The 14,157-nt window shown below is 36.5% G+C and overlaps 1 protein-coding gene across 1 annotated transcript in view; it reads right to left on the minus strand.

The window, feature by feature from the left end:
* The window catches only part of LOC107090960 (matrix metalloproteinase-17-like), a 140,439-nt gene that overhangs the window by 18,995 nt on the left and 107,287 nt on the right, over positions 1-14,157 (minus strand). The window contains exons 6-8 of the mRNA XM_015384622.1: positions 10,926-11,102; positions 10,368-10,470; positions 2,261-2,343 (exon numbers count right to left, since the gene is read on the minus strand). Of these exons, the coding sequence (XP_015240108.1) occupies positions 2,261-2,343; positions 10,368-10,470; positions 10,926-11,102 (363 nt within the window). The remainder of the gene's footprint in view (positions 1-2,260; positions 2,344-10,367; positions 10,471-10,925; positions 11,103-14,157) is intronic.

Below are 14,157 nucleotides of genomic sequence, written 5' to 3' on the forward strand. Positions count from 1 at the left end.
CATGGGGGTGAGTAGAAAATGAAGGCTAATCATGTTTTGGGTGTACTATTCCTTTAATGCTTAATATTTTGTCATAAGGTACAGTATGACTGAGTCCTCAGCAGGAAAACAAATATAAATATAATAAAACTGAATAAGTCAGGTTAATGAGGCTAATAATTCATGATGATATCCTGCTTTTTTTCTTTTAGTGTTGGATGACGAACTTATAGGATGAATACTGAATGAGGAAAATGTTGCACAGAATTAATTGGTTTAAGGGAAAGAAATATGATAAATTCGATTTAAGGCATATCAGAATTAAAGTGCATTCAAAAGATTGACTAAACCCAACACTAGCTGGAGGTATAGCTGTAGGCTTGATGGTAAAAGGTGGCTTGGGTAATTACTGACATTTGCTGAGACATAAGCCTTTAACATGGTGGATGGTAAAATAAATAATCCTGACATGACTGTTTGTGTATCCTCTGTCCTGTGTTTTATGTTAAGACAACTATAAAAAACAACTAAATAAGGAGTAACATAACAAAAAAAGGAATCTTCCTATTAATGCTGCATTGACAGGAGTTAATGTCAACTGGTAAAACGTATCTAGTACATTGAACTCAGTGAAGCAGTGGTTCCTGTATGAGAAAGACTTATTTTTGTTTTCTTTTCTTAAGCATGTAAGATCAAAACCTCAGCCTCACTTTCTCAAACTAAAGATGAATACCAACCAGGAATTGGAACCTGGCCTGCAAGACGTTCCTCCAGAATATCAAACATGCAGCAAAAGTAACAATAAAATGGTCACATTTCCAACTAAAATCTAACTAAGAATCTGTAGCAAGACTTTAAAAGTTGCTGTCTATAGAGTCTCTCCATCTACCCTCACTGATCTTCAGAACAAAAGACAGAAATGGCAATCTCTATTTACTCTTATGTATTTTACAACACCCCAACAGGTGGAAAAGTTAAAGGAATACAAATACTTTCACCAAAAAAGAGATTGACTCCTTACTTACAACCCCTTTGCCATTATCCCTTCTTAAATGTAATTCAGTTCAAAGCTGCCTCTATCAGTCACCAGTAGTTTGCCTTTCTCATCAAGCAGTCAGTGGAGCTCCTAACCACAGCCTTGAATACTTGGTCAACTGAAAAGCTTATGGCCCAGAAGAGTGATGGTGTATCCCAAAAGAGAACCTTCCCTTAGTGATTTTTATTGCTGTAACCCTGGTACTTGGTGCCAAAAAGCATTTGTTGGAGAATGTGTACAGTTGCACCTGCCAGCTACTAGCTCCCCTGGCAGGGGAATTTACTCTCCCTCTTCTGCCCTTTCTGCCTAATTTTCACACGCCATCCTGGAGAGTGAGTGATTGGCCTCACCTGCAAGCCTGATCCAATCAGCCCTGCTGGTCATATGGCTCTCTTTCTGCCAGCATAATGACTCAGCATCTCTGTTAGTCTTTTTCCAGCCTTTATAATTAAAAGCTTTACCCTTCTCACAGAAACTATCACCCTTTGCTTTCTGCATCAATAACATCATACTTCACCAACTAAAACCTGTGGATTGCTTATTTCTTGCGATCTACCAGTAGGAATGGAAGGTGCACCACCGACACTTTGAATAAGAATGTATTTTACAAAAAAAGCTTTTGCTTTCCTGTGTTTCAACTCTACCAAAGTTATCAGAGTCTCATCACTTGCCCTGGCAGGCCAATTGTAATATAATCCAACTCTGGGTGTCTCATAGGGATTAGTCTTTGGACCTTTTCTATCAGGATTTCTTTCAAGTCTTCGGTTTTAGAAGCACCTAAGATAAATATGCATTTGTTTGCATGCATCACCTTGCAACATGGAAAATATGAAAATCTGTTGAGGGAAATAAAACAATAAACGGTGTTTCTCATTAACACAGCTGTCCTCTTCTTCATCATTTCAGATTTATATTTATGATTTATTAAACACATCATAGCATCCTTCCATTGCATGCAATATTGGAAGCTTAATCCTGACACATGTTTTCTTCTCTGTTGATATCTGAGCAATGGGCTTTTTGATTATTATACTTCAACATTTATTGCAGCATATATGAAATATATGAAATTTGAACCCTGGTTGATAATCTTTACAAAACTGTTAGCAATAACACTAATCTATTCACGTATAACATAATTCATTTTCCATTAGTTAATATATTTAACATCAGTTACATCTCTGATAAATAGGTAGATAAGATTTCAAAAACACAGCCCACCCATCCTCACCAAACGTTGATTACCTTTAAAGAAGAAAGCCTCTCCTCTTATTTGGGCCACAGCATCAAAGTGACTGGTGCACCTGTCTGGGGCATCTTGTGCCAGTCTAAGAAAGACAGAGGAAATGAGATATTAGGTAAACAAAAGGACAGAACAAAAACGGAGGAGCACAAATGAAAGAAAAAAAATAATAGATGTAATATTGTTGGAGCTGGTCAATTTGGTCCCTTTCCATGTCAGACTTTTTCAGTTTTTTTTTTTATTTTCATATCTGGCTTTTTCAGCCATAAAACAAACCTGTTTGACATGAACACCTAAAATGTATTTGTATTTGCTCTGGGGACAGTTAATACTCAATTTGACAATGGATGATTATAGGTAATTTTATTTAATCTGCATAAAGCCTTTTTTAATGAAATCTAGCAAATGTGACTCTAGTAAATAATATTTATACACCAGGAGGAGATCATTCACACTCACTAAGGTTAAATAGATTTTATAATCTGCTTTATTTTCTTAAATAGATGTGGTGATCAGTACCACGATCAATGGAAAAAGGGTGTAATACAAAATGCTCAGTTATTTACAAACATGTTTACTTTTATGTAAGATTTAAGGATTTTATGATTATGCATTTCCTTTAGAAATGTAACTAACGAGAAAAATCAATTCTGGTATAAAACAGCAAAGTACATGGGTGTGAAATAGAAGAAGGTTTGGGAAAAAATGACAATTTGGTAAGAAATAGGGGAAAGGATTGAAAAAATCAGTAAATTGACCAAGGCTTTTAAAAAAAACAAAATTAATGGCAACACTAATCACAAAACAGAAACAATAAAGCAAAACAAACCCAGGAAGAGCATAGACAACACTGTAGGTGAATGTATGAAGTGTGATTCTGTTACAAACACACATTTGTCCTTCTTTCATGTAGTCCATGTATGCCCGTAGGATAAAAGCTATAAAATGTACAGTGTGTGACCACAAAAGGAATGTACTGTAGTAAGGTACTTTTTGCAGATATGTAAGCATTTTCTTCTACAGTTAATCATCAGTTGAATGTCTTTGGCTGGAAATATTATGTTCAATGCACACAGTGTGAGCTCTTTGAATTGCGAGTGTCGTTAATTATATCTGAATTATGGAGAAAATCATGGGACCTCCCCTTGTGTTTTAGCCGCTTCAAGTGTTCGCCACAGAGAGTGCTGCAAAAGGTAATTATTGGGTCAATGCTGCAACATTTGTGTTGCAATTGAGGTGCATGTTTAAAGCACAGCATTTTGCATCTACAAAATGTGATCAACATGCCACATGGTAATTCTAGATAGTCTGGCTTAGTTTCAGAATAAACTACATATTTTACAATGTGAGGAGTGCAGAAATAGAAGGTTATTTACTTAAAGAAGTGAATCTTCAAAGAAAAGCAAGACAGATAAGCAGTGCTGTGACAGGATTTACACAGTGCTGGACTTATTTGAGTAAACAACTTTATATATGAGGTAATATGCTGCAACATATTCTTTCATTAGTAAGCGATTCAGAACACTAATGCAGTCTACTAAAGATGAAGCCATCACCAACCACTCCTGCCTCTCTGGTTGAATTATCAAGACAGTGATTCTTATTATTCGTTACCTTTCTGAGTTCTAACTTCTCCACACATATAAAACAGATGTCGATTGGGAAAGATGTCTGAGCTGTATCCCCTGTCCCCTTTTATTAAGTTGCAAAGCCTTTGATTAAATGTGTTGGGTACTTTATCAGTGCATTTCAGTGCATAGTCTGAATATTCTCTGAGGAGCCTGTACTGTTTTAAACCATTAATTAAAAAAAGGCACGTTTAAATATGTGTCTTAACAGCGCAAATTTATAATGGATCACAAAATGTCACATAACAACCAAGAACTTGCCCACTGATGGTTCATTAATTAACAAAAACTACTGTGCTGGACTGAATGAGTAATTAACTTCAGGGCTTATTCTTCTAGAGCAGTGCAGATGCTGACATTGTAGTTTCAAATAATAAAGAGTAAGAAGGCTTAAGAAGAAAGAAATATACAAGAAAAGAATAAAAAGGATAAAAGTTAAACAGCAGAAAAGGCCAGAGAATGAATCATACTGGACTGGTCTGCTGTAGTCCCATTCATCTTCTGATCAACTCTGATCTACTTTCTTGATGTCCCTTTAGTAACCATCCCCACAGAATGATGCTGCCACCACTGTGATTCATCATTGGGATGATGAATCACAGAGCTATTTCCAATGTAAAATTTTTTGTCTAATTTTCATACATGCAAATAATGGAAGCTGCATTCATGAGTGAGTGAGGGAGAGGATTAAGGAAAATGTGAGGGATTGCTGTAGAGTCAATGACAAAATGCAAGTCAAATCGTAGCTGTAAGCCCATCCAGGAGGAACAAATCTTGCAAGTCTATGGCTGGATGCTGAACTAATCTGACTGTATTGCCTCTGTAAAGTGCCTTGACATGACATGTGTTGCGAATTGGCGCTATATAAATAAATGAAGCGATTGAATTGAATTAAAGGTGGGAGAGGATAAAAAGGAGAGAAGGAAGGAGGGAAGGGAGGCAGGAAGGAAGGAGAGTGAAAATGGGATGAATGAATAAATGAGAAAAAGGGGACAAATACAAAGTTATCAAAGGTTAGAAGAAATGAGAAAGAAGAATGGCGTAAAAAGAAAAAAAAATGAACCAGAAGAAAATGGAAAGAGGAGAAGAGAGTAAAAAGAGAAGATGATTACTGAAAGAAGAAAATAGGATTAGAGGAAGGCAGAAAGACTGAAGGAAGGAGACAATTGAAATATTGAAGGAGAGGAAGGGAATGAAACAGATGCTGATAGGAGAGTGGATGACTATGTGATGGAGTGGATGGAAGACTGAACAAAGAAGGCAGATGATGACACAGTGAAGTAGAGAGAAAAAGAGAGGGAACGCTCAGCTGAAGAAAAGGTGTAAAAATTAGAAATAAAGAGAGAAGTAAAGAGTGAAGTAGAGAAAGTGAGAAGTGAAGTTAGAAAGAAAAAAAGACTATCTGAGTAAAAGTCATATACTTCTAACCCAAACCTATGATTTTCTTGTACATATTTGAAGCTAGCCCCTGCAAACTCCTTTAATGACCTTTCTGAGATATCTCAGTTCATAGCTTTCATAGCGTCTCTCCCAGGAAACGGCTGCATCCATCTAAGATGTATCTGCTTCTTTCTCACAGGTGTAGGTTTCAACTTTATTTCAACTCTTGTCCTCAAGCTGGATAAGACTCAGGACTTGCAACAAATCTTGTCCTTCTGGAGTCCAGTATGCTAATCCTTTCGACTCTTTAAGCTGTAAAACCGATTCAAGATGTGAAACACTGTTTGAGCTTACAGGAAGGCCTAACCTTTTGATGTTTCTGTTTCAATATTAAACCATGATCAGAAATCTTTCACATTTACATACTGAGGGGTATTCCAGTGCACATTTACTTATATACCATAAAGAAGATTTGATATTCATAACCATGCCTGTTCTAGGTTCTTCTGACAGGATGAGTAAAGAATGAAAGTGTATTTAAGAATATCTGGACTGGATTCATTATTTTTCATTTGTTCAGCATTATGATATAATGAAGGTTAATGTATTGTTTACCCGGATTATAAATGTGCTTTATGTCAACAGCAGTAAACAAGGTTATTCCAAGGAGTGTAACGCTGTTAGTCAGTGATGGGAATGTTAAGCGTGTTAACCAGCATATATTTAACAGTATTTGCATTTGAATGATTTTTAGGAGCTACCAAATTTGAAGTCTGCACGCAGCATAATGCAGTCTCATGGTAATGCATAAACACAAGGCTTTGCATTTTATTAGTTGGAAACGGCCTTCAAAAAGATAAGACATAAGATACTTTCTGCTTTTTGGGGGAGGTTTTGCTAGACCACCTGAAACACAATGATGCTAGAGACAAATATGCTTATAGAGCGCTTTGCTGTATGGTACAATGCGTTGCTAGGGCAACCGCATACCGTAAACTTTTTCAGATTTAACCAGATTATAGTCCCAAGCTTTGATGAAATCTTAGGTGGACTTTGTGTAACAGACAGACACAAAGTAATATATAATGTAATGTTGAAAATAATATAGGAACTTTCTTTTTTTTTTCTCATCCTTATTAATAAGATGTTTAATCCAATTCAATTAAGCAGCTCAGACATACTGGTTGTAGAGTGTCTGCAATTTTTTTAAGTCCTGCTACAAATTCTTAGTTAATATTGCTCTGGATTTTGACAGGGCAATTTTTACTCAGATATGATTTAATCTAAATCCCTCTATAGTAAATTTGCATGTATACTTATGGTTATTGTCCAATTGAAAGATGGACTAAGTATATTGTAACCTAAACCTACCGGCTTTCTTTACCTGCCAAAAAGTTTTACTCAAGTAACACAACTTTAAGATATTCTTATTTACTTTGAAGTAAACATAGTGATCCGATAAACTACTCAAGTAAAAGAGAAATTGTATTTAGAAAAATGGCTACTCAAGCAGTGAGAAACACTGATCATAGCATATGGTTCAATTTGTGAAAACGACTTAATGAGACAGATGTTGTAATAAAGTATTTTGAAAATGCAGTAAAAAAATATAATTAGATAATCAAATAGCAAATGATGACAGAAGAAAAACATTAATTACCAAATTATTGACAAAATCAGGTGTTAAATACTAAAAAATTTATACAGTTTACAATATATTCTCTTGACCTTTAAATAGCACAACGGGTTCAGCTAATTGTTTGGAGCAAGAAGACTCACTGTACATAAACTGTCAGTGTACTTCTGTTATGGTGCCTTTTAGCTAAAAACAAGCTTCTTTGTTATTTAATGAGATAAGTGGTGTTGGGTAGAGGAAAATTATATTAAAGTAAGAGAAATGCTACTTAAAAAAAGCTGCTAAAAGTACAATTTATAAGAGCAATATAATATTACACATCAACTCTGTATCTTTTCCGCTACTGAAAAAAGCCTCTTCAAGTCACGATGCAACCACAACCACGCTGGTAATTTTGAAGACACATTTTCAAACGACAGACTGAATGATGAAGGTATTAAACGATAAAAGCTTGTTGCTGCTCAGTGGCGCAGTGGGTAGCACTGCTGCCTTGCAGCAAGAAGGTCACGGATTCGATTCCTGGCCCGGGGTCTTTCTGCATGGAGTTTGCATGTTCTCCCTGAGCATGCATGGGTTCTCTCCAGGTAGCCCGGCTTCCTCCCACAGCCCAAAAACATGACTGTTAGGTTAATTGGATTCTCTAAATTCTCCTTAGATGTGAGTGTGTGCGTGAATGATTGTTTTTCCTGTTTGTCTCTGTGTTGCCCTGCGATGGCGACTGCGACCCTGCCTCTTGCCCGTAGATAGCTGGAGATGGGCACCAGCACCTCTTGTGATCCCACTTGGGATTAAGAGTGTCAGAAAAAAATTAATCTTCTTTTGCTGTGTTCCTTCATCATCTATATGCTATTATTCTTTAACAAACTTTTGAAGCCATAGCAGAGGAGTTATATTGAAATGACTTTAGTGAATTCCGTTTCACAAGTAGGTGGCCTTAGGCTGCGCTAGACTTTTTCTTTAGTGGTATCACAGTAAAGGGACAGGATACAAATACATTATACATTATTTTTAACGTGATTATTTTCTCCTGTTTTGCCACTATGCAAGCCTTTATGTCAGCCTGTTACCTAAAGCCACAATACTATGATGTGTGAAAGCAAAATAAAACCATGATATTCAACACAATACAAAAAGTGTTAAACAGCAGAAGGCTTTAAAAGGCTCCATAACTTTCTCATCTCTTTTCTGTTCAGTCAAGACAGCATACAATCGGGCCGACTCACTGATATCGTCTGATGATTCCTCACGAGTTTTTATGTCAGCCATCTGTAACGCTTAAGCCAAATTTTCTACCGAACTATGAGAAAAGGCTCTTAATGGGATCTGTCCTGTTCTTGTAGTTTAATCTCCACTAATACATATTCACCAATCATTTTATGCTTCACTGGCTATTTCTGACCATTTTTACTGGAACGTTCCTCCTCTCAAGACTTAACTCATCATTTGGCCCTGAAACCAAATGATGAGTTAATGCCCAGATGGTCACAAAATTTGGAAAGTGAAATTAGCAATGATACCCCATTAGCTGTTCATAGGAGCACATTGGCGTGACATATGCGAGTATTCTAATATTTCCTCCAGCTCATGAGATGAAGAATATCTGAATCAGACGGTTTAATGACATGCTTCAGTCAATCATTAAACTCTTTTACTATCATTAGAGGGGTTCCCAAATGTAGTTTCTTACTGTGCACTGAAGAAGTATTTGAAAAAAGCCTTTCCCCCCATCTAGCATGTTATAACTACACTCCTCAGTGGATTTCCTTTGTATTGTTTGTGATTAAACAAAATAAAGAAGAACATAAATGTGGTGTTTTTTTTTTGTTTGTTTTTCTTTGCAGACAACAGTCTAGAACAGTCTTTGTCCTTGCCGTAATATGGAATATGACAGCCCAGAAGGGCTGTAGAAGCGAAACCAACTAACATACCAAACAGGTTTGGAATAAAGTTTGTCGAGATAAAATCACAATTTCTGAACTCTGAAATGGAAAGCTGTTTAGCTTATTTGTAAAAATAGAAAACGTGTGGCTACACTGATTATTCCTAAAGTGACAGGCTGTGTAAGGAGAGCGTTGATCATATAAGAGTACTTTGGTAACTCTTGAGGTCCTCCACTTTTAACAGATCACTGTTTTAATGGCGTATTCCACAGCTTTGGCCTTTATGGAGAGATGAAAGAAAGCTATAAGAACTCTTCAAAAATGTGAAAGATTGTGCTCTCAAAATCAAACATTTGGCTTATATTTAAAAGTAAAACTATAAATAATATAGCCTATATAATATATAATATAACATCTCTGGTAGAGGCAAAATCATGCTTAGCATACGTTTTACTTTAAGAAGAAGAGAAGCACCGGTAATATAGAATAAGGTAGATAGTGAATGAAAAATGGCTTAAAACACTTCAGGCTGAGGTTCTGGTTTAGCTTCTCACAGGATAAAAAAAGCAGAAGAGTGAAGAAACATAAATCTAAAAGCCTTAACTTGAAATTTTAAGTAAAATATATATGTTGTTCTAAAAAACATTGACCCTAATTAGATGTATTGTTTTCAGAATAAAACTTTATTAAAGGTATAGTGGAAGATGTTCTTTTTCCAAGTGGATCATCAATATAAGTGGTCCTCCTAATTGTCAATCATTCTGGGGATGTGTTTACCGAAGGCCGTCCTTCGTGCCCGTCCCAATAGTGTAAAAACATTTCTTTTGGAAAGTAAGCTTGTATGAGTGATGAAAACAGCAACTTTTAAACAGATTGCTCAAGGAAGAATGGGCTCATGCATGCTCTTGCACCTGCTTAATAGGCGTTCCTTCTAAGGATAGGGTACAGGGTTGTGCATGCGCATTTTTATTTTTAAAAGTGGAGAGGGTGGGTCTTTTTAAAAATTCCCAAATATCCTACACTATACCTTTAACAGACTTCCGTATTTAACCATGCAGGCTTTACTTCAGTCATCATAGCAGAAACTGTATCACATTGTTCTGTCAATGCGCTTATTTAAACATTAGAGTTGGTGGAGATCAGATTTACATCTACTCACCATTTCCGACTTTTTACCTCTGTCTTCTGAATCTCTACAAGGTGATTATAAATCTATGTCACACTAGTCATATATGTTTTATTTTTTTTATATCATTATCATTTTTTTATATCTAACCCTAACCCTGCTACTGATACTTGGCTGATGTTGTAACATGAAACATTTCATGACAACAAACAATAACCTTAACCCAGTGTTTGTTTAAGGTACATCTAGCACAAAAAAATTAAGAATTTTTTAAAAACATCCTTTCTGCAACTCATAAAAAGAGCTGCTAAATAATGATTGATCTGTGTATCTAAGTTGGAGAGTAAAGGGAACAATAGGAACATATCAAAGTTGAAGATATGTATGTAGATCATCTCATGTTTGATTCTCTTCCATTCTTGAGCTTAACTAAAAGTGTGGAAGTTTTCTCTTACTCACAGGAGTGTGGATCTGTTTTCAGGAAGGTCGAGAAGGACGGGAGGCTCAGGTGTCTGAGAAGGACTGCCAGGTTGATTGGTGTGGGACACCGAATCTCTGACACCTGCACATTCAGATAAGTATTCCAGACAGAGAAGAGACAGCTGTTAAACATAAAGAAAAGTCTAGTCGATTCAATGCATGTAAATAAAATCCTAACAACAAGACAGATGTTTTTTTATTTTACTCTTTAAAATCTTTTTGCAGCAACAATGTCTGCCAGTCTTGTATTGCGTTTATCTTTAATTTCCCTCATTTAAAAGTAATCATCCTTTTTGCCAGCCTTGTCCTTCAACACTCTTTCTCACCTTTCATGAAGCCTTTCAAGATCATTATTCTCTCAGTTGCAGTTCTTCCCATAGCAGGGAAAGGTATGATAAGGTCATATACCATAAAGAGTTCCAATTAACTCCATCCATGTTCTCATTAATCAATAACTTCACCTCACAGGAGTCAATACTCTCCTTTCTCACATAGCCAAACACACAAACAGGGGGGCAATGTAAGGCCTCTTATTACCATAGAGCTGCCAGACACGGACTTTGTCCTCGTAGGGAAGATCATATTTCAGAGGGTCTCCCACCGGACCTTGGTAGTACGGTCTCATGATGGACTCCATAGCTGAGGTATGGACCAGGCCTATGGCGTGACCGAACTCATGGACTGCGACTGCAAAGAGATCCATCCCATGAGAGTCTGAAAGAAAAGCATGAAAGATTATAATTATGACTTTAAATGAATCGTACCTTTTTAAAGTTCTTGCATTCCCAGATTTAGGACATTTAGGGTAAAGTTGAAAAGGTAGAACATACTGTATCTCTTAAACAAATCTATAAGATAAAATTATTATTTTTTTCTTTTTTTACTGTACTTGAAAGTTAAGTTTGATGTGTAATCCTGGGGTAACCACTGATGCAACATTTTATCCAAACCTCTTTTTTAAATGTGAAAAACAAGACAACATGTGTTGCTCTAAAAAAGAGCCAGCTGTTAATTTGCCCACATTCATTTTCAGAACCATCATCAAAAACAATTAAAGCAGCAGAAACCATCCTTCCGGGCTGAAAGAAGACACAAGTTTACCTGGTATCAAACAAAGTACGGAGGAAGGTGAGATGAAAGGAAATATCTTCAAAGCTCACTACTGCCATATAGAGACATCTTAGGGTCATCCTATCACCAGGAGTGTCAATTTTAAGGGATACCTCCAGTGAGACATGGCTTTATGAAAGTCTTTTTTTAAATTCATAAATATGTCAAATAATCTCATGTCAAACACATTTTCAGTATTTCAGACTCGTATAATTTTCTTTAAGGAATGGTTCCACTGTTTGACAGAACACCTGATAAATACTGTTTATTCGATGGCCATGAAAAAATTTAACAAATTGAAATCTGTGAGCTCTGTTAAATACCTACACCTGGTAAACCACTAGCTTTAATCAATGCTAAAATCATGATTTGCTTTGGTGCTTGAACAGTGTTTGGTAATCTTTATTTCACAATTTAAAATATTTTGAATGAATTAAGCTTAGATGGATAGTTTAGCACTAATAATACTCTTTAAAACTTTTTGTAAAAAGTAGAGCATTCTCACTATTTTTTTCGACATTATATCCCCTTAAGTACAAGGACATTCAAGGTTCATTTAAGAATTTAGGAAACAAAAATGATAGAAATTATATTGGAACAAGTCCAACCTGGACTAAACGAGTCTTTGCTGGTAACAAATTTTTTGATATAACCTTATAACCCTGTAACCGTCATGAGGACCCTGGCGTTCTGACGTAATATCTTTTTAGTTTCGTATAGTTTGTACCAGAACCATCTTGGCATTTCATTGCAGATGCTCATGCATGTAACTTGCAACTGATTAAATTATCATCAGATTGACTGTTGGGGAGTGGAGGGATGAATAAAGCAAATCATTTCGGTTGGTCTAACATATTGTACATTCTTGTGCACAAAAGCTGTTAGAAGTACATTTTCACCAGGAAACATTATAAAAACCTTCTTATAGAAAGTCAAAGTAGTGGCACAGCTGATCACCATGAGGGATAGAGTCTTTATGATGACAGATTAGAATGAAGTAGCGATATCTTATTAGTGGACTCGATTGAGGACCAAACCTAGGCATTTCTCTGCAGACAAAACGTCCATGGAGAAATGTGCCCTTGATGAGTTAGTAAATGCTGCTTTGAACAACCACTCATCTAATGCTAAAGCTGTTTCTTTTTGTGCAAATCAAATAAAAAGCCAGCGATAATGCGCGCATATATGCATGTAGCAAGAAGAGAGTGTATGCTCCTGTTTTAAAAGAAGAGTGCAGAGCAGTTTCCGTTTTTAACCTTTGGAGTGACGACATGTTAACAAAAGGACATTTTGGCTGCTACTCAGGAGCCCTTTGTGTGCACATGTGTACACATATATGTTTGATGTATTTGGTATGGGACTCGATAGTTAATTTGTAAAAAAAAAAAAAAATGTGTCCTTTACGCAGTAGGCAAAATTTATTATGACGTAAGTAATAAACGTGGTTCTTTGTGTTGTGTCTTGTTTCTGTGGGTGTTGGATTGGTATAACTAACATCTCCTCTTGGGTCTGCATGTGTGAAAACTTCATTTTTTGTTTGTTTAACCATGCAAAGTGTTTTAACAAACATATATTCATACTTGAGTAACAGAAAACCTGACATTGTTTTTGTTTGTATATTTCAGGCAGCAGGGAGTCTGATCCTGAGAGGCAACCTGCCACTAAACAAAGCGGGGGGGCTGGGGGGTTAAGGCAGGGGCTCAGAAGATGAACCTGAATGTTCTACCTCACTGAAACAGCCAGAGGGAGGTTGAGAAGAAGCAGCAGCTGAAGACGGGGCAGCGGCAGAAGAGGGCTCAGAGGGAGAGGCAGGGAAGGCAGCTAATGTCAAACCATCACCTGTTTTTCACTGTTTGCTGTTACTTTTATTTTTCAATTTTTCTGTTTTCCTTTTAATTCATCCCTTAATATATTGAATTTACATCAACAGTAGGATTCCTTTGGAAATGATCTTTCATTAGAGCCTTTTAAAGATGCGATATCAAGGCATTTTCCATTTTGCCACAGTTTGAATACATTTGAATCACAGTGGAAAAGGCCAGTACATACCCACAGAAAAAACAGAAGAATCGCTTTTTACTTTATTGCATTTAAGTCTGAACTTTTTCAGTACCTCCTTGCATTAATTTGCAGCTGCATGACCACATTTTTTTTTTTAAGAAAAAAAAAAAGCTAAATGTACCAGTATGTGTTCAAGCCTTAATAACTGCAAACTGGTGGCCAGTACAGCAAAATGGACTACTTAGGTAAAAAAAAAAAAAATCTAAAGTGGTTTCAAAGAAACTTTCTTTGAGGAGTCACCTTTGACTTTTTCCCCTCAGGTTTGATGAATATCACAGTGTCTCTTAATGTTTTCTTTAGTGGAAACGGCTCAGCCTAGGTTTGCATTTTTATCCCTACGTTCTGATGTCTGTGGGTTGCAAACTAACCGACATGACAGACAGCTCCGGTGGAGCTGTTTGGGATGTGCCGGAGTGAGATAACTGTAGTAATACTGCCTGAGCCCCTGGGCTGCCAATCAAAATCTATGTGTGGAAAGATATCCAAAGAGGCTGCGGGCCATTAGAGCACATTTCCATGGATGTAAGGCCAAAAAAAGAAAGCAAAGCTTCCAAAAACTCCTTGTCTGGATTTGCAAAGCAAGACAAAACCATGGATG

Source organism: Cyprinodon variegatus, unplaced genomic scaffold (assembly GCF_000732505.1).
Source record: "Cyprinodon variegatus isolate N-32 unplaced genomic scaffold, C_variegatus-1.0 Scaffold318, whole genome shotgun sequence".
NCBI lineage: Eukaryota > Metazoa > Chordata > Actinopteri > Cyprinodontiformes > Cyprinodontidae > Cyprinodon > Cyprinodon variegatus.